The sequence below is a fragment of the Vicia villosa genome, linkage group LG2 (assembly GCF_029867415.1).
Source record: "Vicia villosa cultivar HV-30 ecotype Madison, WI linkage group LG2, Vvil1.0, whole genome shotgun sequence".
Taxonomy (NCBI): Eukaryota; Viridiplantae; Streptophyta; class Magnoliopsida; order Fabales; family Fabaceae; genus Vicia; species Vicia villosa.
In genome coordinates this window covers 12,227,272-12,249,673 of record NC_081181.1, presented here as the reverse complement: position 1 = coordinate 12,249,673, position 22,402 = coordinate 12,227,272, and the positions used below count along the sequence as shown (strand labels likewise).

Below are 22,402 nucleotides of genomic sequence, written 5' to 3'. Positions count from 1 at the left end.
GTTGCGGTTGCGGATTGCAATTTAGAATTATAGATAAATCCAATTAAGTATATATTTGAGATCTCTGATGTGAATGTTATAGGGTTTCTGCATGCATAACAAGGGTATTGAGGTGGAAAAGAATAAGCTAAGGCATTTTGTGTCATCATCACCATTGTGAAAATGCATCAGTCTTTTAGGGATTTCTACCTCTTTTAGTAAACTATATTTGGATGATGTGCTGTTTGAAAGTAATTATTAGGTATGATCTTCATGAGAGTGAAAAATTGTATCTTGTCGTTTGTTGCAGGATCCTACCCTAAATAAATACTACTCTACACATGAGAGTATTCAATCTCATTATTGATGTAATGTATGATAACCATTTAAACTAAATAATTGAACAAGATTCACATGTGAATAAATTCTAGTTGAATTTCGAAAGTTCCTGAGAACTTGCACGTAAATAATTCGTCAAGTAATTGAGTCTGGAGCTTAAACTTCTAACAGTTTTCTTCATTCTTTCTATTTACATATCTAACTATCACTTTTTGGTGTTTGTTACAAATAACGCGCCAAATGATCTCTTGCATCAACAACTTTATCAACGATGTATTGAAACCCAAGTTTGCATCTGAGCTAATATCAATGAACCATGTGCATCTGTTATAAATGCTCACTCTAAGCCCCTCTTTTAAAATCATATCTTCAATTACAGCTGCCATTTCATTGCTTGAGAAGTTGCCTGTTCGAGATATTTATAAGTCTTGTGATATTTTGACACACCCATAAGCCAGAAATCAAAATTGTCAACTGTAACTATATTTATGTACTTCTGTCTTGGCTTCTCAACATTTTCACTTTGCCACACACTCTTTATCTTCTTCACTGGAATGGAAACCTGTTGTACATCACACATATAAGAATCTTAACAAAATATTGGAATAGGAAAACTCAGAGCTATGAATAGGTTTGTTCATGACATACCTTATAGTGGATCCTACACATTTGACCTTTCTGATTAAACACTTTTATTGATCTCTCACTGCAAAAGGCAACCTTTTCAGTGGATATGAAGAGGAGACCAGCTAGAGGGCCAGATGTGGTCGACAGATAACAATGGCAAACTTTCAACAGCCTCTCCCCCTCGATCACACTAAAATACTTCATGAACACTTTCTCCACTCCACCCAGTTGAAGAATTCGAGCCCCTAAGCTTAACTTTCTCTTTATAGTTTCAGATATGTTTGTCCCAAGTCTCGCTGTATTTTCAGAATTACTATCGGTCTTCCTGCTGCGCTTTTTCTGGTTAGAACTTACTTTACCTGAAACATTGAAGCATTCTATATCAGTAAAATCATCAATAATTAATGAAATTAGATTAGATAATCGTGATTCATGCGTCTATAAAGGAAAAGAAAATCTTACATTTGGTTTGATGTTTGGATGGATATTGAGATTGATGAGAGGCAGAATCAAGCAAGTATCTGTTATCCGACTTTTGAAACTGGTCATATATGATTGGAGTTCCAACAATTAGCTGGTGTAGAAGTGAGGTTTGCATGTTGAATGATTAATGAGGTTTGTGTTTTGTTTAAAGAGATAACTAGTAGATTGCAAGGAAGCTAGGCTCACTTGGTTAGATCAGTCCCTCTGTATTCTAAGGTGGTGGTATTTAAAGGGATGAAAAGTAGGAAGTAAATCTTGAGCATTTTGTTGGATGACTTTCAAATAAGATGGTAAAGAAGAAAGATATAAGTTAGATTTTTCATTAAAAAAAGCTTAAAAGGATTTATTTTTAGAGGCTTAGAGAAAGGTTTATATATCTTAAGGAGTAAGATTTCATGGTGTATATGACATGCTGTCGGCCAACCCTTCGGAGAAATGCACTGTTTTGGAAATTAAAACAAAAAAAAAGGGTAAAAGGATGAGGTGGTTTTCATCAGCAGAAACTTTATGACTGGGCATTGTAACTTTGTGGGGCTAGACTTGTCTAAATTTTTTTGCAGCAAGTCAAGTATGTAAAACTAAAATGAAGGCCTAGTGTAGTAATTTAATGTGTTTGAGAATTAAACTTGTTATTTTGTGACTGACGTAGTAATGGTTTGACAATCTCCATTTTTATAGGTCAACCGTCCACACACATCATTAGATACCGGCCTAAGACCAGATTTTAGTTTCCATTCTATTTCTAGTTTCTGTCAAACAAAATTTCATGTTCCATAACCTTATTCCTTAGCACACCATAGCCCTGTCAGCAAGTTTACTTTATGATATAAACTTTGTCTAGTAGAAATAGAAATCCAAGTCCTCTAAAAAGATGGTCCATTAATTGGAAAATACAATAGTCAGTGTAGATGCACATGGAGATAATTTGCTGATTCGCTTTTCCAAAAGCATGGGTGCCATATCTTTAAATACAATGTTTGTGGTCCTCCCATTTTCTTCATATTAATTAAGGTCATTCCAAATTAAGCAACATTCAAGTGCTAATAGCTATTCTGCTTTTGACCCATAAACTACCACTTGTGCTTAGTTATAAGTTAATTGTGTACTTGAAGTAATTAGTATCCATGAAATTCTGAAATTTTAACTTTCACAAAATCTGAATTTCATTGCAGTGAAAATTAAGTCGAGTAATGAGTGAACTGTTATGCAATGTTTTATAGAATATACTATAGTATAATTATTGGTGTCACCATATTTATGTACTTTTTGTTACCTTTTCAAAAGAGAAGTTAAAGAAGGGTGGCATCACAAAGTTAAGAATTGCAACTAGCTTAGATATGATGCATGTGCACATAATAAGAAGATAAGCAAGTGTGATTCTTTTCTTTTATAGGCATTACTGCCCAATAGTTGAAAAAGTTATTAGGTTCAATCACTTATTGATGTAATAAAGACACTAATAGCATGGCAACTTGAAGGTATTTTGTTCAAGATGATATTATGACATGATGGATTGCTTGGTTGGTTTAAGAGAAAGGTTTATGTATCTCGAGGAGCAAGATTTCATGGTATGTATATGACATGTTGGTGGCCAATCAACGAAACTGTTGTAAAGGAGCTACTGAAAAAGGTTTTCATTTCATTTGATATGCAATAAAGTTAAGAGTATATGATAAGTGGCTTAGAGTATCATTGTTAACTTCTTATACCTGTATTGTATATGTATGTAACCAACCCATTTGTTGGTTCCCACTTTCACAAATTGTGGTATAGTATTACCATCCACCAGATTAGCCCAAACGTTTCAGGAAACCTTAATAACTATTTGTATAGCAGCACACAATGTCTGCATATGAGATCATTTTTAACAGAAACAAAGTTCCATGTTTCAAGGGTGATGTTCATGCAGGTCCATTTTGAATGCATATGGAAATGATGTGGCGATTTCCTTATTCAGAAACATGTGCTCCACAAATTAAGATGATTCATTCAGTTATTCCCCAAAGGGGAAAAAAAAAAGGCGTTCCCTATTGGTGGGAAAGTGGCTACATCATTCACACGTAACACTAATAATCCTTTTCTAAAAAATTAAATATTAGTTCTGAAAAATATTTAGATAGAGAGAAACATAATAACTCAATTTACACTAATCAATCATAATTTTGTTATTAATTAAAAAATAAAAATAAAATTATCTCTCTCCTCCTTCATCACAACCATCATATAATTTCAACTAAAAACAAATTTAAATTTTAAATTCTCTCTTCATAATATTTCTCATAAGTTGTTTATTGGTAGTTCCTAAAATTATGGATTTATATTTCTATTTATGCAAATATTTCTCATAAGTTGGTTACTAAATTATTTTTAAAAAATAGGTTATTTGATTGATAAGGAATCATGAATAAATTTAGGGATAATAGGTATTTTCCCCCTACCATATAGGTGAGATTCCATTTACCCTTATTAATATTTTTTTTTGGATTGCCCCCTTGAAATATGAAAAGTTCTATGATTTACCCCCTTAGGACTCTCTGTAAACTTGTTTTTTTGATTTACCCCCTGGTTTTTCACTGTTTTTTACATGTTTAGGGGGTACGCTAAAAATACAGGGGATAATCCAAAAAAAAAATATTAATAGGGGGTAAATCGAATCTCGCTATATGACAGGGGTAAATACCTATTATCCCATAAATTTATAAAGCGGTTACATTGAAACTCAGTCGCCTAGCCTTCTTTTCTTTAGGATTTTGATACGACCGTCATGATGCCCAAAACGACGCCGTCGCTTCTACGGAGGAAACAACCTCAACCAACCATAACATCACTGCATCTTCCGTTCGATCTGGTGGAAGAAGAAATACTGTGTAGACTCCCGGTCAAACACCTCCTCCGACTCCGCTGCGTCTCTAAATCATGGAATTCTCTTATCTCTGGAGATTCCAACTTCGCCAACAAGCACCTCCGCTTGTCAATCGCTAACTACGACCACCACCACCTCATCCTATCTTCACCTGAGTTCGTTCTATTTCATTCTCCAATCTCCTCTTTCTTCAGCTCCGCAAACATTACTATGTCCATCTACTCTCTACGTGAGTCTCTTAACAAAAAAATACTATATGCTAACAGAGCTTCCACTTGTGACGGCATCATATGTTTTAAGATAGATAATTCTTCTGCTCTCTTGTGTAACCCTTCTATTAGAAAATTCAAAATATTGCCTCCTATATCATTTTCAGACCAAGGATACTTTCAAACCTTATATACATTATATACATTAGTGTATGATCGTTTCACCAATAAATATAAGATTATTGCGGTTTATACTTGTAGTTTAAAAAAAGAAGTCCATGTTCATACTTTGGGTACAGATTATTGGAGAAGAATTCAGGACTATCCAGGTCCTAACTTCATTCTTAGGGCTAGATCGGGAACATTTGTGAATGACTCTGTTAATTGGTTGACACGTGAGTCTGATAGTTGCGCACAATACATTGTTTCTCTTGATTTGGAGAAAGAGTTGTATCAAAAGCTTTCACTGCCCGTCTTTGACGTGCATTTCACAACTTCTTGTGTTACTACCTTAGGGACATTGAGGGGTTGTTTGTCTCTCTTCTGTTACAGGGACATGTTTTGTGATGTTTGGATTATGAAGGAATATGGTAATCAAAAGTCTTGGACTAAATTGTTAACTGTTCCTCCCATGAGAGACTGTCATTATTATAGCTATTCCGAGGTGTTTTATATTTCAAAGGATGACCAAGTGCTGATGGAGGTTATGAAGAGTGGGTACTTTACTTTGGTGGTTTATGATTCCATAAATAATATTTTTAAGATTCCTAATTTTCAAAATTATGCGATGACACCAGACGTCTATGTTGAGAGTTTGATATCACCTTTGTAGATGCTGTTCTATATGACGTAGTTTAGAGACTCGGCTGCAACCTTTAAGTTAACACATCATCCTGTTATTTATTTTAAGCTTGCTTAGTTTGATTACTAGTGACTTTATGGATTACTCTTAATTTATGGTGTATGGAGCATGTAACTTGAAAAATTGTTTTGTTACTTTTCATTTATTTGTTAGTTAGAGCTGTTAGTTTTGTCGCCGACCTTTACATTTTAATATAGTTAACAATCATTTAAATCTTCCGCCACATATAACAAATTTCTCTTATTATTTACTTACTATTCTCAATTTTATTTCTCTTATGATTTCTATATTTTGCTGCAAGAATCACATTATGTTTTGCCTCCTTTGTCTCAAACAAGCTTCATTCAGTATTAGATAGATATGGAATATTTTGTTACAAAAAATAAATCAATTTTGTTTTCTATATCATTTGTTGGTTTTTATATAATTATTTTCCAGCGACAATGCTTAGAGCGCAGTAATGTCACAAATGATAAATAATCCAAACAGGTATAAGATGGATGACGTAGAAATGATTTGGCATTCAATTTTTCTCAAACTAAAGTTTGTGTTACCTTACTGCCCCCACAACATGATACTCATATAGCCGACCTAAAATATGACAGGGTTCCTTAGCTGACAAGTTATTTCTCATATCTTACATAAGCACAATTTCATGTCCCATAACTTTATCCCTGTCGCCATGTTCACTTTATGATACATACTTTGTCTGATAAAACTAGAAATTCAAGACGTCGTAAAAACATAGTCATTTGGAAAATACAATAATAGTGAATATGGACTGATGGATGCACATGGGAATGATTTGGTGATTCTGTTTTCCAAAAACATTGGCGCCATCTTTTGAAATGCAATGCTTAATGGTCCTCCCAATTTCTTCAAATTAAACAATACACAGTAAAAGCTATGATATCTATTCTAATCCAAAACAGCAACTGGCCATGTCAGTGACACATGTGTTGATTGCAAACACTGATGGCCAAATGGGAATGTATATAGTGCACTATGCCTATGTTATGTTGTATAGAGTATACTAATATTAATATCTCTTTACTTTTTGTTACATTATCAAAAGAGAAAAGTTAAACAGGGTTGACATCACAAAGTTAAAAATAGCATCAGAAAAGCTTCATTCCACCTCACAATGCGTTAATTAAACAAACCTTGTCTCCTTTAGTCTTCATGATGATTCCTATCTGACTCATCCTCCAAAAGCTAAACTGTCATCTTATTTTCTTTTAACCATATATATACCCCTTTACAATACAAGAATTCATCTACCAAAATTTACAAGAGCTTTCCAATACTTCTCACAAGCTAGTCCTTTTCAAAGGCAATAAACATCAAACAAAAATGAAAACCTCATTTCTTAATGAGTTACTTAATGGAATTTATATCTCCTCAATTTATCCAACCGGGAAGTCGTCAACGAGATACTTGCTTGATTCTTCTAGCATATACAACAAATCCATCACAAAATCAAAGCAAGGTATCAACACACCTCTATTAACAAATCAAAACTATACTTCATTAATGCTTCTTTCAAATTTAATTTCATTCATCATGGTCGTTTATATATTTTCAGGTAAATTCAATTCTGTTATGACAAAGATGAACATATTTGGGAGAAAGGGTGATGGTTTTGCACATGCAGTCCGAGAGCATGGTATGTAACCCTTAGAAGACTAATATTCAATTATTCAATTTTGCTTAAATTCATTACATACCAGTGTGACATAGTACTTTATAACTGCAAATATTTTGTCATTGATAACAAAATTACTAGGCCTAGAGTAGTTTCAAAATATGTATGATGCAGAATTTCAAATTTGGCATGATTGGAAAATAGAATAAAGCTTCTTTAACTTATTGCTTGAAATTGTTTTCGTAAATTGCAGTAAGACTTGGACCAAAGATAACAGAAACGGTTAAAGGGAAATTAAAGTTGGGAGCAAGAATTCTTCAGGTTGGTGGATTAGAGAAGGTGTTCATGCAACTTTTTAGTGTTAAAGACGGAGAGAAGCTATTGAAAGCATTACACTGCTACATATCAACCACATCAGGTCCTATAGCTGGCCTCCTCTTCATATCAACTCACAAAGTTGCTTTCTGTAGTGACAAATCCATCAAGACCACTTCTCCCAAAGGAGAACTAATTAGAGTCCAATATAAGGTGATTTTCTTACTTTTTGTCATACTTTCATGTCAATGCTCTCAATTTCGTTTACCTTTTCTTCACACTTTGTAAGTATGTAACCTTAACTAACCTTAATTTGTTTACTACTGCAGGTCTCTATTCCACATGAAAAGATAGAGCAGGTCAACCAAAGTCAAAATGTGATGAAACCTTTAGAAAAGTACATAGAAATAGTCACGGTGGATGGTTTCGACTTCTGGTTTATGGGATTTTTTAATTACCGGAAAGCTTTAAGATATCTCCAGCAGGCTATCTCTCAATCTCAGAGAGAAAAGTTGTAGAAATAGGCAAATTGTTTATCCTTACTGCTTCATCAATTATTTTTTGAAGTTGCAGAGGTTCCAAATATGTACAAATATTCTACATCATTTTGTTAATAGAAAAATATATCTGTTTATTAAACTTTTGGTACCATGTACAAAGTTGTTAAACTCAATTTTAACAAAGTTAAACATCAGATACGTTTCGGGTAAATCTTCAATTACATTCAATATCATATGACAGAAACTAATTCGACTATGAATCATTTTAATAAATAATACGGAGCTCCATTGGTCTTCTGTTACTTACTTTTCTATTAGCCATGTCAAGTGTTATATGATATAGATTAAGGATAGCTACTAAAATGTGATGGGGATAATTTTAATTAGCATTTCTGTTGCTTCTGTATTAAATTGTCAGCTAATTAATAAGTCTGCTGGGTGGGAGTTTTTTGCCGTAATTATTTTGGCTTGACCAATAAGTCTTATGTCCTCCAAGTCGCTCGGCATTTTAAAGAAAAAACTTTTTCTGCAATTTATACTTTTTTGCAATACCTGATACTGATATTGCAGAGACTAGCTATATTGGTCTCGTGTATTACTTCTTTATCAATCAACAATGATAAGATATTATGATAAAAAAAATATCTATTACAAGTCAAAAGCCAGAAAAGTAAAAAATTCGGGGTTGTAACCGGTTAACACAAACCTGTAACTGGTTACAACAGACACAAAACTAAAAAATACTATCAGGTGTAACCGGTTACAGCAAATTCAAAAGCATTTTTTCTGCAACTTATTTGACTAATTTGATGCAATTGTAACCAGTTACACTCTTGTGTTAACCGGATACAGCACTTGAAATACTTAAAATTCTCTTAACACACCACCTTATTTCAAGTGCTCCAAGTCTTTCTTGCCCACAGTGGCGGAGCCAGCACCCGGCCAGGTAGGGCAGCTGCCCAGGCTCCTCCCAGCCACGCTTCACCATCCGCAGGAGATTTGCCATGACCATCTTCCACCAACACCATTCCGACGAACACCGCGACTTCATTCTTTCTTCTATTTGTTTCTTTTTCAGTTTGATTCTCGCTACAAAATTGTTGTTGTGTTGTTATTTGTTGTTGTTGCAGATTATGCTTGACGAATTGATGGAGAAATGGAGCTGAACTTGTCGTTTCGCGTTGTGCCCACCAACTGTCCAGTAAAAGTTCTGAACCAAAATCCTCCTTCCTTTATCTTATTTTTTCTTTGTTGGATATGTGGATTTACTTGCATATGTGAGTAGTTTTACAGTGTTTACAGATGAAACATGTTTTATTATGGACCATGTATATGTTAGAACAAGATTTGTTCTGATCAATTATCTTAGTTTTGATGATAACAATAATATGAATTTTGCTTAAGATAATATGGTACTCTAATCCAATGCAATTTCCTTTTCAGGAAATATATAAAGAGTATGCATAATTCAGCGCTCAGAAGCTTTGTCTCAAGGGTTCAGCATGCAACATCAGAACATGGTCTGGCAAGACATCAGAAGATGGTCGAAGCAGAATCAGAACATGGGTCTATGGAAGCATCAGAAGAACATGAGATCAGAAGCACTGAAGTTCTGATGGTATCACGCACAGAAGCACTTCAAGGTCAGAAGATCAGAAGATGATTTGCACCAAGCTGTTTGACTTTGATGATATTCAAACGTTGTATTCACAAACATCAGATCAGAAGGAAGTACATGTGGCAGGCTACGCTGACTGACAAAAGGAACGTTAGAAGCTATTAAAGGCAACGTCAGTAGACACAGCGTGAACAAGGCTCGAGGTAGTTGACAAAAGCGTATAACATTAAATGCGATGCTGTACGGAACACGCAAAGCATTAAATGCACTCAACGGTCATCTTCTCCAACGCCTATAAATATGAAGTTCTGATGAGAAGCAAGGTTAACGATTCTGAACAAAAACAACTCATATTAACTTGCTGAAACTCTGTTCTATTCAAAGCTCAGAATCTTCATCTTCATCAAAGCTCACTACATTGCTGTTGTAATATATTAGTGAGATTAAGCTTAAACGTTAAGAGAAATATCACAGTTTGTGATTATAGCTTTTAAGAAGCAATTGTAATACTCTTAGAATTGATTACATTAAGTTGTAAGGAACTAGAGTGATCGTGTGGATCAGAATACTCTAGGAAGTCTTAGAGGTTATCTAAGCAGGTTGTAACTAGAGTGATCGTGTGGATCAGAATACTCTAGAAAGTCTTAGAGGGTATCTAAGCAGTTGTTCCTGGAGTGATCAGTGTGTGATCAGAAGACTCTGGAAGACTTAGTTGCTGACTAAGTGGAGAACCATTGTAATCCGTGCGATTAGTGGATTAAATCCTCAGTTGAGGTAAATCATCTCTGCGGGGGTGGACTGGAGTAGTTTAGTTAACAACGAACCAGGATAAAAATAACTGTGCAATTTATTTTTATCGGTCAAGTTTTTAAAGCTACACTTATTCAAACCCCCCCCCCCCTTTCTAAGTGTTTTTCTATCCTTCAATTGGTATCAGAGCGCCGGTTCTAAGGTGCAAGCACTTAACCGTGTTTAGAAAAGATTCAGGAAGAGAAAAACGCTTCAGTAAAAGATGGCTGATGAAACTGCAAAGTCTACATCTACATCTGGCTCTGCTGAGCAACACAACGGTAACAATGGTTATACTAGACCGCCGGTATTTGATGGTGAAAACTTTGAATACTGGAAAGATAAACTGGAAAGTTACTTTCTTGGTCTAGATGGTGATCTATGGGATCTTCTGATGGATGGTTACAAACATCCGGTAAATGCCAGTGGCGTAAAGCTGACAAGGCAAGAAATGAGCGATGATCAGAAGAAGCTTTTCAGGAATCATCATAAATGCAGAACTGTTTTGCTGAATGCTATCTCTCATGCTGAGTATGAGAAGATATCTAACAGGGAAACGGCCTATGACATATATGAGTCCTTGAAAATGACTCATGAAGGAAATGCTCAAGTCAAGGAGACTAAAGCTCTCGCTTTAATCCAGAAGTATGAAGCCTTCAAGATGGAGGATGATGAAGACATTGAAAAGATGTTTTCAAGATTTCAAACTCTTACTGCTGGATTGAGAGTTCTTGACAAGGGATACACCAAGGCTGATCACGTAAAGAAGATCATCAGAAGCTTACCCAGAAGATGGGGTCCTATGGTGACTGCATTTAAGATTGCGAAGAATCTAAATGAAGTCTCTTTGGAAGAGCTGATCAGTGCCCTGAGGAGTCATGAAATTGAACTGGATGCAAACGAGCCTCAAAAGAAAGGTAAGTCTATTGCATTAAAATCCAATATCAAGAAATGCACTAACGCTTTTCAGGCTAGAGAAGAAGATCCTGAAGAATCAGAATCTGAAGAAGAAGATGAACTGTCCTTGATCTCCAGAAGGCTAAATCAACTCTGGAAGAACAAGCAAAGGAAGTTCAGAGGCGTCAGAAGTTCAAAGAAATTTGAACGTGGAGAATCTTCTGATGACAGAAGATTTGACAAGAAGAAGGTCATGTGCTATGAATGCAATGAGCCTGGACACTTCAAGAATGAATGTCCAAAACTTCAGAAGGAAAATCCCAAGAAGAAGTTTCATAAGAAGAAAGGTCTTATGGCAACCTGGGATGAGTCAGAAGATGATTCAGACTCTGAAGATGAGCAGGCTAACTGTGCGCTGATGGCGACAGAAGATGACGGATCAGAATCTACATCAGAATCAGATTCTGAAGAGGTATTTTCTGAACTTACTAGAGATGAGTTAGTTTCCAGTCTAACAGAACTTCTGGAATTCAAGTCTCAGATTAGTCTCAAATACAAAAAGCTGAAAAAGCTATTTGAATTTGAAACAAAGAAGCTTGAGTTGGAGAATTCTAAATTAAAAGAAAAACTTTTAAAATTATCCAATAATGTTGGATCTCCTTCTGATTCAGAAAAATCCACTCCTAGTCTAAACCATATTCTGAAAGAATATGATTTAAGTTTCAGGAAGTTCTTATCTAGAAGTATTGGCAGAAGTCAGCTAGCTTCTATGATATATGCTGTGTCTGGAAACAAAAGAGTCGGCATTGGTTTTGAGGGTGAAACCCCATACAAACTTGAACCTGTTGATAAGATGAAAATCACATACAAGCCATTGTATGATCAGTTCAAGTATGGCCACTCACATGATATTAGGCACACTTCACACGCTCAAAGTTTTCACATTACACACACTAAGAAGCATGTGACACAACCTAGGAAATATCATGAAACTCACATTAAGAATTATCATGCTGTTCCTCCTATTGCTTACAATGTTAAACCCAAGTTCAATCAGAACTTGAGAAAATCTAACAAGAAAGGACCCAAGAAAATGTGGGTACCTAAGGATAAGATTATTCCTATTGCAGATATCCTTGGCTGCAAAAAGGACAAAGCACAACATGTCGTGGTACCTGGACTCTGGATGCTCACGACACATGACAGGAAGAAGGTCTATGTTCCAAGACCTGGTGCTTAAGTCTGGAGGAGAAGTCAAGTTTGGAGGAGATCAGAAGGGCAAGATAATTGGCTCTGGAACTATAAAGTCTGGTAACTCTCCTTCCATTTCAAATGTACTCCTTGTAGAAGGATTAACACATAACCTCTTATCTATCAGTCAATTGAGTGACAATGGTTATGATATAATCTTTAATCAAAAGTCTTGCAAGGCTGTAAATCAGAAGGATGGCTCAATCCTATTTACCGGCAAGAGGAAGAACAACATTTATAAGACAGATCTGCAAGATCTTATGAGTCAGAAGGTGACTTGTCTTATGTCTGTTTCTGAAGAGCAGTGGGTCTGGCACAGAAGATTAGGTCATGCTAGTTTGAGAAAGATTTCTCAGATTAACAAACTGGATCTTGTCAGAGGACTCCCTAATCTGAAATTCAAATCAGATGCTCTTTGTGAAGCATGTCAGAAGGGCAAGTTCTCCAAACCTGCATTCAAGTCCAAGAATGTTGTTTCTACCTCAAGGCCATTAGAACTCTTGCACATTGATCTGTTTGGCCCAGTCAAAACAGCATCTGTCAGAGGGAAGAAATATGGATTAGTCATCGTAGATGATTATAGCCGCTGGACATGGGTAAAATTCTTGAAACACAAGGATGAGTCTCATTCAGTGTTCTTTGATTTCTGCATTCAGATTCAATCTGAAAAAGAGTGTAAAATCATAAAGGTTAGAAGTGATCATGGTGGTGAATTTGAGAACAGATTCTTTGAAGAGTTCTTCAAAGAAAATGGTATTGCCCATGATTTCTCTTGTCCTAGAACTCCACAGCAAAATGGAGTTGTAGAACGAAAGAATAGGACTCTGCAAGAAATGGCCAGAACCATGATCAATGAAACCAATATGGCTAAGCATTTCTGGGCAGAAGCAATAAACACTGCATGCTATATTCAGAATAGAATCTCTATCAGACCTATTCTAAATAAGACTCCTTATGAATTGTGGAAGAATATAAAGCCCAACATTTCATATTTCCATCCTTTTGGATGTGTATGCTTTATTCTGAACACTAAAGATCATCTTGGTAAGTTTGATTCCAAAGCACAAAAATGTTTCCTTCTTGGATATTCTGAACGCTCAAAAGGCTACAGAGTATACAATACTGAAACATTGATTGTAGAAGAATCAATCAATACCAGGTTTGATGATAAGCTTGGTTCTGAAAAACCAAAGCAGTTTGATAATTTTGCAGATTGTGATATTGATGTATCAGAAGTTGTTGAGCCAAGAAGCAACGCATCAGAAGCAGAGCTTCTCAGAAGCAAAGAATCTGAAGATCAAGTATCAGCTTCTCTGGAGAATCTAAGCATTTCTGAAGAACCATCTGTCAGAAGATCATCCAGACTCATCTCTGGTCATTCAGAAGATGTCATTCTTGGAAAGAAGGATGATCCAATCAGAACAAGAGCATTCCTTAAGAACAATGCAGACTGTCAATTAGGTCTTGTATCTTTGATCGAGCCAACTTCTGTTGATCATGCTCTAGAAGATCCAGACTGGATAATTGCTATGCAAGAAGAACTGAATCAGTTTACAAGGAATGATGTTTGGGATCTTGTTCCTAGACCAGATGGATTCAATATAATCGGTATAAAATGGGTCTTCAGAAACAAGCTCAGTGAGAAAGGTGAAGTGGTAAGGAACAAAGCCAGACTGGTGGCTCAGGGTTATAGTCAGCAAGAAGGGATTGACTATACAGAAACCTTTGCACCAGTGGCCAGGCTAGAATCTATTCGTCTATTAATTTCATTTGCCAGTCAACATAACATCACTCTCTATCAGATGGATGTTAAGAGTGCCTTCTTAAATGGTTATATAGATGAAGAAGTTTATGTCCATCAACCTCCTGGTTTTGAAGACTCCATGTCTCCTAATCATGTTTTTAAACTAAAGAAATCGTTGTATGGATTGAAACAAGCTCCCAGAGCTTGGTATGAACGCTTAAGTTCTTTCCTTCTGGATAATGGTTTCACTAGAGGAAAAGTGGACACTACTCTCTTTTGTAAAACCTTTAAAAGGGATATTTTAATTTGTCAAATATATGTAGATGATATTATTTTTGGAACATCTAATGCTACACTTGGAAAGGAGTTTGCTGAGTCTATGCAGGCTGAGTTTGAAATGAGCATGATGGGAGAACTCAAGTATTTCCTTGGGATACAAATAAATCAAACATCAGAAGGAACGTATGTTCACCAAACCAAGTATGTGAAGGAACTTCTGAAGAAGTTTAATCTTCTAGACTGAAAAGAAGCCAAAACTCCTATGCATCCAACATGCATCCTAGGTAAGGATGAGGTAAGTAAGAAGGTAGATCAGAAGTTATACAGAGGTATGATTGGATCTCTTCTATATTTGACTGCTTCTAGACCTGACATTCTGTTCAGTGTTTGTTTGTGTGCTAGATTCCAATCAGATCCTAGAGAATCTCATTTAACTGCTGTTAAGAGAATTCTAAGGTATCTGAAAGGTACTACTGATGTTGGCTTAGTTTACAGAAAATCTAAAGAATACAACTTAGTAGGATTCTGCGATGCTGACTATGCTGGAGACAGAATTGAAAGAAAGAGTACTTCAGGAAGTTGCCAATTTCTTGGAAGTCATTTGATCTCCTGGTATAGCAAGAAGCAAGCAACTATTGCTCTATCAACAACAGAAGCAGAATATGTCGCTGCTGCTGGTTGCAGTACACAGATGCTCTGGATGAAGAGTCAGCTAGAAGATTATCAGATATATGAGAGTAACATTCCTATATTCTGTGATAATACTTCTGCTATATGTTTATCTAAGAATCCTATTCTTCATTCAAAAGCTAAACATATTGAGATTAAACATCATTTCATAAGGGACTATGTTCAGAAGGGTGTTCTATCTTTAAACTTTGTGGATACAGACCATCAATGGGCTGATATCTTTACAAAACCCCTGGCTGAAGATAGGTTTAAGTTCATTCTGAAGAACATCAGTATGGATTTATGCCCAAAATGAGAAGATGAGAAGTTCTTATGTATGAGTATCTTCTGAAATGAAAGTGGATTATTTTTTTAATCAGAAGTTCTGATTGAAATCTTTTAGAAATTATGATTCGGTTATTACTAACGTTTCATTGTCTAAGTTGAATCAGAACCTCTTGTAAAGCAAAACAGCTGTAACGTTTTATCTCGGATGGTAAACCTGTCTTTACTGTTCATGGATAAGCGCGCGTGCAGTTGAAGGGACGCCGACCATAGGTAACTGTGCTAGTCACCTCATTTGTCTTTATTATCTCTCCTCATGTCACGTAACATTAAATGCTATCCATCATTTGTTTCATTTTATTTTCTTTTAAATACTCTTCAAACGCTTCTCCTTCCCTCTTATATTTTCTCTATTACACTCTGTCTCTGTTTTCTTTCTCTATCTCTTTGCATTCATATCAAACCCTAGCTGTTCATTATCTGCAAATCCATCATGAACTCTTCATCAAGCCCAGGAAACCATGAAAATGATCAAAACAAAAAGAGAAAAGCTGTTGAAACATCTTTTTCCAAACCCAAAAAGATAAAGATCACCTATGACCCTCTCAAGGTGAATCCATTCGAAGCAAATTTGTCTGGAAACTATTCTAGACGTGTGTTTCAACCCCCTGGTGAAAGCCCTCCATCATCTCCATCTTCTTCCTCATCTTTTTACCTTCAAGACTCAACTTCCTCTTCATCTAACCTTTCCTCTCCCTCAACCCATTCCAAAGAAATCTCTTCATCTTCACCTGCTGAGAATGTTGTTTCTGATAGAAATTGTGGAAAATCTGCATCAGAATCAAGTCTCCCTGACCCCTCGCCTGGAAGCCCAAGAAGCAGTCAATGATGCGTTTCACTCCTTCATGGCAAGGAAAACTGCAAATTATGACAGGGTTCAAGACATGCTGGCGCAGATTTTGTCTTAGCTAGGGTCTTAGTCTTTGGTCTTAGTAGTTTTCTTTCCTTGTTGCATCTGCTTGTTAAACATCTTCTCATGTAATATCTTTTGATTATCAATGAAAAGTTTCTTTGTTTTTACATTCCAGTGATTTTATTTGTCGTTTTATTCATCTGAATCTTTTGAAATATTCTTTTTGATGTTATGACAAAAAGGGGGAGAAGATAAATGATAAATGATTTGATTAATCTATCAGTTGCTGGGTAAAGCTCCCACACATTTACTAACAAGAACTGCAAGTTCTATATGGTTTAAGTGTTTTGCAGGTATAAAGAAGTGAAGAAAATCTTCAAAGCAAACACAAGAAGCAAAACCATAAGAAGCGTTATTCTGTAAAAAGAATAAGCTCATGGAAACTGAAGCAAGCTGAGTTCTGTCAAGCTTCAGAATCAGAAGCACTGATAATAGAATTTGATCCATATTTGTCTATTTGCTCTGACAAAATTCTATTTGCTCTGATACATTATTTTAGCCTATATGGCTCTGATACATATCATGTGTTCTAATATACATTTTATGTTCTGACTCGTTCATGCTGACTTTTGTCATTTAGTTTTTGTTCTGTAACATTTCAGGATGTAGAGATGCTCTGATGATGCTCTGGTACATTCAACAATGTTCTGATACAAATCTAGCATGAAGTGATGTTGGTAGAAATTCAAAGCTCTGAAGCTATCCGAGGGAAGCAGAAATCAGAAGCTGTGAATGCTCTAAAAGATCCAGAAAACTCAAGTTCTGAAGCTGTCCTAAATAGAAGCAGAAATCAGAAGCTGTGAATATTCTGAAGATCAAAGAAATTCAAGTTCTGAAGCTGTCCTAGATGGAAGCAGGAATCAGAAGTTGTGAATGTTCTGATGATCAAAGAAATTCAAGTTCTGAAGCTGTCCTAAATGGAAGCAGGAATCAGAAGCTATGAGTGTTCTAGGGATCTAAAGAAATTCAAGTTCTGAAGCTGTCCAATGGAAGCAGAAGTCAGAAGCTATGAATTCTCTGAAGACAGAAGCTTATGTGATCGTCTCTACCGAAATAATCAGGGAAGTCTTTTATTAAAATTCTTCGAGTATTTATTTCAGGGGGAGATTATTTATCTCAGGGGGAGATTGTTAATCTCAGGGGGAGACATATTCACATGCTTATGCTATAGCTGTGTAATTTGTCTTTTGCCGTCTGCTCTTTCTGATCGCAAATTCATATCATTTATATATGTTTTTGTCATCATAAAAAAGGGGGAGATTGTTAGAACAAGATTTGTTCTGATCAATTATCTTAGTTTTGATGATAACAATAATATGAATTTTGCTTAAGATAATATGGTACTCTAATCCAATGCAATTTCCTTTTCAGGAAATATATAAAGAGTATGCATAATTCAGCGCTCAGAAGCTTTGTCTCAAGGGTTCAGCATGCAACATCAGAACATGGTCTGGCAAGACATCAGAAGATGGTCGAAGCAGAATCATAACATGGGTCTATGGAAGCATCAGAAGAACATGAGATCAGAAGCACTGAAGTTCTGATGGTATCACGCACAGAAGCACTTCAAGGTCAGAAGATCAGAAGATGCTTTGCACCAAGCTGTTTGACTCTGATGATATTCAAACGTTGTATTCACAAACATCAGATCAGAAGGAAGTACATGTGGCAGGCTACGCTGACTGACAAAAGGAACGTTAGAAGCTATTAAAGGCAACGTCAGTAGACACAGCGTGAACAAGGCTCGAGGTAGTTGACAAAAGCGTATAACATTAAATGCGATGCTGTACGGAACACGCAAAGCATTAAATGCACTCAACGGTCATCTTCTCCAACGCCTATAAATATGAAGTTCTGATGAGAAGCAAGGTTAACGATTCTGAACAAAAACAACTCATATTAACTTGCTGAAACTCTGTTCTATTCAAAGCTCAGAATCTTCATCTTCATCAAAGCTCACTACATTGCTGTTGTAATATATTAGTGAGATTAAGCTTAAACGTTAAGAGAAATATCACAGTTTGTGATTATAGCTTTTAAGAAGCAATTGTAATACTCTTAGAATTGATTACATTAAGTTGTAAGGAACTAGAGTGATCGTGTGGATCAGAATACTCTAGGAAGTCTTAGAGGTTATCTAAGCAGGTTGTAACTAGAGTGATCGTGTGGATCAGAATACTCTAGAAAGTCTTAGAGGGTATCTAAGCAGTTGTTCCTGGAGTGATCAGTGTGTGATCAGAAGACTCTGGAAGACTTAGTTGCTGACTAAGTGGAGAACCATTGTAATCCGTGCGATTAGTGGATTAAATCCTCAGTTGAGGTAAATCATCTCTGCGGGGGTGGACTGGAGTAGTTTAGTTAACAACGAACCAGGATAAAAATAACTGTGCAATTTATTTTTATCGGTCAAGTTTTTAAAGCTACACTTATTCAAACCCCCCCTTTCTAAGTGTTTTTCTATCCTTCAGTATATTCCTTCATTCAATTTAATACACATATAACAGATAAGACAGAAAGAATAAGAATATCTATGCAATGGTACAAAATGAATGTCACGATTTTGATATCATTGAAAGCATCATACATTGAAACTTGTCTCATACATCTCATACAGTTCTAGGGATGACATTGATAACAATTGCGAGTAGATATTGTTTTCAATTTGTCTCTCCCTTTTGTATATTCTTACTCAATCATGTTGTTGCTACCAATTTCTTATGTTTTATTTCAACCATGCAAATTTTCTTCCTAATTTTTCATAATATGCAATTGGTTTTTCCGCTGGATTCAAATGTATAGATGTATAGTTACTAGGTTATGTGAAAAATTATGGCATGCAATTGTTTTTCTGTTGGGGAGGAAAATGTCAAGATTGAAAATACCACTTCATTGCATGTCTTGGAGTTTAGTTACTGTTATTTTGAAGTTTTAGTCTATAACTAAATACCTGATTTATGGACATTGAAGGTGACCTTGAAAGGCGTTTGTTATCAAGTAAGCTCGCGATATGTTCCTTTATAACTAAAAGCCCGCTTCTGGACATTTCGGTAAGTTAATCCCTTCATTTTAGACTTTCAAATCCTTCTTTTAAATTTCTAATTTCTATTTTCTCGTCTCCATATTTTATGTTTTTAGCACTATAGCCGTTTTCAGATCAAGAAAGCAAAGAAACAGGCGTGAGCAAAGATAGGAAAGACAACTACATTTAACAGGTTTGTGATTAATTTATTTAGTACTGTTTATGATTTTGATTCAAAGTTTGGAACTTTATGATTTTTCCGTTTTTAAATTTTTTCCCGGGCTTTGTAAATTTTCTGGCTCCGCCACTGCTTGCCCATGCTCATCTTCAATCTTTTGAACACATCATTTGTGACTTCCTTAGTTAACAAATCAACAACTTTGTCTTCACTTCTACAATATCTCAACCTTAACTTTCCTTCACTAACAAGCTTAGTGAAATCTCATCTCAATGTGCTTTCTTCTCCCATGTGCCATTCTGTTCTTAACAAGATTAGTAGCGGAAACATTGTCAACGAAGAGCGTAACAACCTCACTTTCACTATTGCCCTACTCCTTCAATAGATTCATTAGCCACACGGCTTGACACGCACATAACGAAGCAGCAATAAACTCGGCCTCACAAGACGAGAGTACAACTACCGATTCCTTCTTAAAACATAATGAGATTGGTGTTCCACCGAACATAAAGATGTATCCAGTTGTAGACTTTCAATCATATTTATTTCCGCACCAATCGGACTCATTAAAAACAAGTAAATTGCATTTTCTACTTGTATCCACTGCGGGAAAGAGAATTACGCAGCCAATAGACCCTTTGACATATCTTAGGATCCTCTTGACAGCTGTCAAGTTAGACACCTTCAGACTCTCCAAGAATATACTTGCAATATCGACACTAAACGCAAAATTTGGTCGCGTATTGCACAAGTAACGTAATGATTCAATCAACCTTCTATATTGAGTTGGATCTATGTTCTGCTCCTCTTTATTCTTTGACAGCTAACCTTAGTTTAGCTGGTATAATGACAATATTATAATGCTCAATTTCACACTTCTTCAATATCTTAAGAGCATATCCCTTTTGGACTTATGGAACTCTATGCTAATGAAGTATGTCATGATACTAGGGCCGCTCTTCTCGAATTATTTCATAAACTCACTCTTGAAAATAGAATTACTTTTCTTGCTGCTGTCTGTGATAAACAAATCATCTAGGTATAGACAAAGATTGATCATTCCTTCAGTTACGTTGTATCTGTTTTCACATAAAGTCAATGTTCAGACACACATTCCTTGAAGTCAACCTCAATTAGGAAACCATTTATTCTTTTGTTTCAAACTCTTGGAGCTTGTTTCAATACTTATAACGCTTTTATCAACTTGTAGAAACTTTCTTCTTGGTTTTTCAGAACAAAACCAGATGGTTGATCTACATACAATTCTTCTTTATGAGGACCGTTCAAAAACGTGAATTTTGCATCCATTTAATAGATAGACCAATCGTTGCTATTCGCAATACCAATAATTAGCCATATGGTTTCAATTCTAGAAACCAATGAAAATACCTCATCAAAGGCTATACTTTTTCTTTGCAAAATTTCCATTGCAACTAATCGAGTCCTATGCTTGATTATTTCGCCCTTAGGATTTTCCTTCACCTAATAGGCCCATCTTACACCATTCAGCTTCTTTCCTTTCGGTAGATTAACCAACTCTTTTTCTCAATCGATTCAAATTTCCCCTTCATAGCACAAATCCACTTTGGGTCACTCAAGGTCTCTTGCGTCTTAACTGACTCGGATTCGGCCATAAGTGCAAAATGGACGAAATCATCATCATCATTGCTTTCGTTGTCACGAAATATCTCACAGTCATGGAGTATTTAAGGAAAACCTTTTTGCATAGTTGGTCTTCTTACATTTCATCAGTTAAGAGGTATTGAAACCGGACCGGACATTAAACCGGCATACTAAGGGGTTTAAGGTTTAAAGGTCGAACCAAGGTTGGACCGAGGTTCAACCGGTATTAATAAAATATATATTTTATTATTATTTATTATAAATAAAATATATAATTATTTTAATATTTTTATAATCTCTTCAAATTTGAAGACATTAGAAATTCATTCAGCATAAACTACATAAAGAAAATCAATCATGAAAAAGTTCAACCAAGTACTAGAGGAAAAATAAAGGTAATGGGTTATATGACAAAATTAGGCCCACTACTTATTTGAAAACAAAAACCCTAATTTCACTTGTATTAATCTCATTGTCTCTGCGCCGCATCTCTTTCTCTTTCATATTCCAATTTGATACAGCAATTTCACTTTTCACCTTTGACCCATCTTCTTTTTTTAATATTTACACAACACACCACTTTTCTCTTTTAATATCTTAATTTTGTTCGCATCTTTGTGATTCTATAGATTAACAAGAACACAATATTTCCAGACCTTCGAAATCGTGGATCCTCATATTAGTTAATCTGCTTCGTTTTATTTTTGCTTTGAAAAATAACAACCATTGTTCAACTTGTGGAACCGTCCAAACGGCCGGTTTTCCCGGTTTCTTCCGGTTTTCCATCTCATTTCCGGTTCTGTGATAGAACGGTTTTTTAGACATATTAAGCCGGACACAGGCTCGGTTTCCGGTTCAACCGGTTGAACCGGCCGGTCCGGTCCGGTTTTCATTACCTTAGTTAAGACTTGGACGTGCGGTATTTCTGGTTTTTCCAAATTTGCATAATCTAGAAATTTGAACTTGTAACTGATAACAGACTGCTGGTAACCAGTTACAACCTACTAAAAAGGCTTCAATTTATTGATCACAACATCCTGACTGAACATTATCCTTATGTTTGAAGAATCAAATAGCTTGTAACCTCCGGTGGGGGTGATACCTTACAAATATCACCACCCCCTGTAAATAAGACTTAGAAGATTTTGATATTACAGAAAATTACATAGGCGTTTTTGTTGTTTAAATATTCTATTCTATTATGTCATTATAAATTTTAATCAAAACACAACTTTATTTAATAATAATATCATGT

At 35.6% G+C, this 22,402-nt stretch overlaps 3 protein-coding genes across 3 annotated transcripts; 2 read left to right on the top strand and 1 right to left on the bottom strand.

Moving 5' to 3' along the window:
* Positions 1 to 412: 412 nt before the first annotated feature.
* LOC131645891 (GEM-like protein 7) lies at positions 413 to 1,769 on the bottom strand. Its single transcript, XM_058916087.1, has 3 exons — positions 1,408 to 1,769; positions 967 to 1,304; positions 413 to 880 (listed from the first exon to the last, which is right to left on the bottom strand). The coding sequence occupies exons 1-3, from the start codon at positions 1,541 to 1,543 to the stop codon at positions 692 to 694; spliced, it is 663 nt and encodes a 220-aa protein (XP_058772070.1). The 5' UTR covers positions 1,544 to 1,769; the 3' UTR covers positions 413 to 691.
* A 2,377-nt stretch (positions 1,770 to 4,146) lies between these two features.
* Positions 4,147 to 5,392, top strand: LOC131645890 (F-box/kelch-repeat protein At3g23880-like). The gene has a single exon (XM_058916086.1). It carries the CDS (start codon positions 4,193 to 4,195, stop codon positions 5,330 to 5,332), a length of 1,140 nt encoding a protein of 379 aa, XP_058772069.1. The 5' UTR covers positions 4,147 to 4,192; the 3' UTR covers positions 5,333 to 5,392.
* A 1,259-nt stretch (positions 5,393 to 6,651) lies between these two features.
* On the top strand, positions 6,652 to 8,016 carry LOC131645889 (putative GEM-like protein 8). The gene is made up of 4 exons (XM_058916085.1): positions 6,652 to 6,851; positions 6,948 to 7,028; positions 7,261 to 7,535; positions 7,652 to 8,016. The coding sequence occupies exons 1-4, from the start codon at positions 6,716 to 6,718 to the stop codon at positions 7,838 to 7,840; spliced, it is 681 nt and encodes a 226-aa protein (XP_058772068.1). The 5' UTR covers positions 6,652 to 6,715; the 3' UTR covers positions 7,841 to 8,016.
* Positions 8,017 to 22,402: the final 14,386 nt, after the last annotated feature.

Excerpts from the sequence above, each read along its gene's own strand:
- LOC131645891 (XM_058916087.1), bottom strand. The coding sequence starts at position 1,543 with ATGCAAACCTCACTTCTACACCAGCTAATTGTTGGAACTCCAATCATA. Across the intron at positions 1,305-1,407 it reads ATCCAAACATCAAACCAAAT|GTAAAGTAAGTTCTAACCAG; the intron begins GTAAGATTTTCT and ends TCAATGTTTCAG. Across the intron at positions 881-966 it reads TGTGTAGGATCCACTATAAG|GTTTCCATTCCAGTGAAGAA; the intron begins GTATGTCATGAA and ends GATGTACAACAG.
- LOC131645890 (XM_058916086.1), top strand. The coding sequence starts at position 4,193 with ATGATGCCCAAAACGACGCCGTCGCTTCTACGGAGGAAACAACCTCAA.
- LOC131645889 (XM_058916085.1), top strand. The coding sequence starts at position 6,716 with ATGAAAACCTCATTTCTTAATGAGTTACTTAATGGAATTTATATCTCC. Across the intron at positions 6,852-6,947 it reads CATCACAAAATCAAAGCAAG|GTAAATTCAATTCTGTTATG; the intron begins GTATCAACACAC and ends ATATATTTTCAG. Across the intron at positions 7,029-7,260 it reads ACATGCAGTCCGAGAGCATG|TAAGACTTGGACCAAAGATA; the intron begins GTATGTAACCCT and ends CGTAAATTGCAG.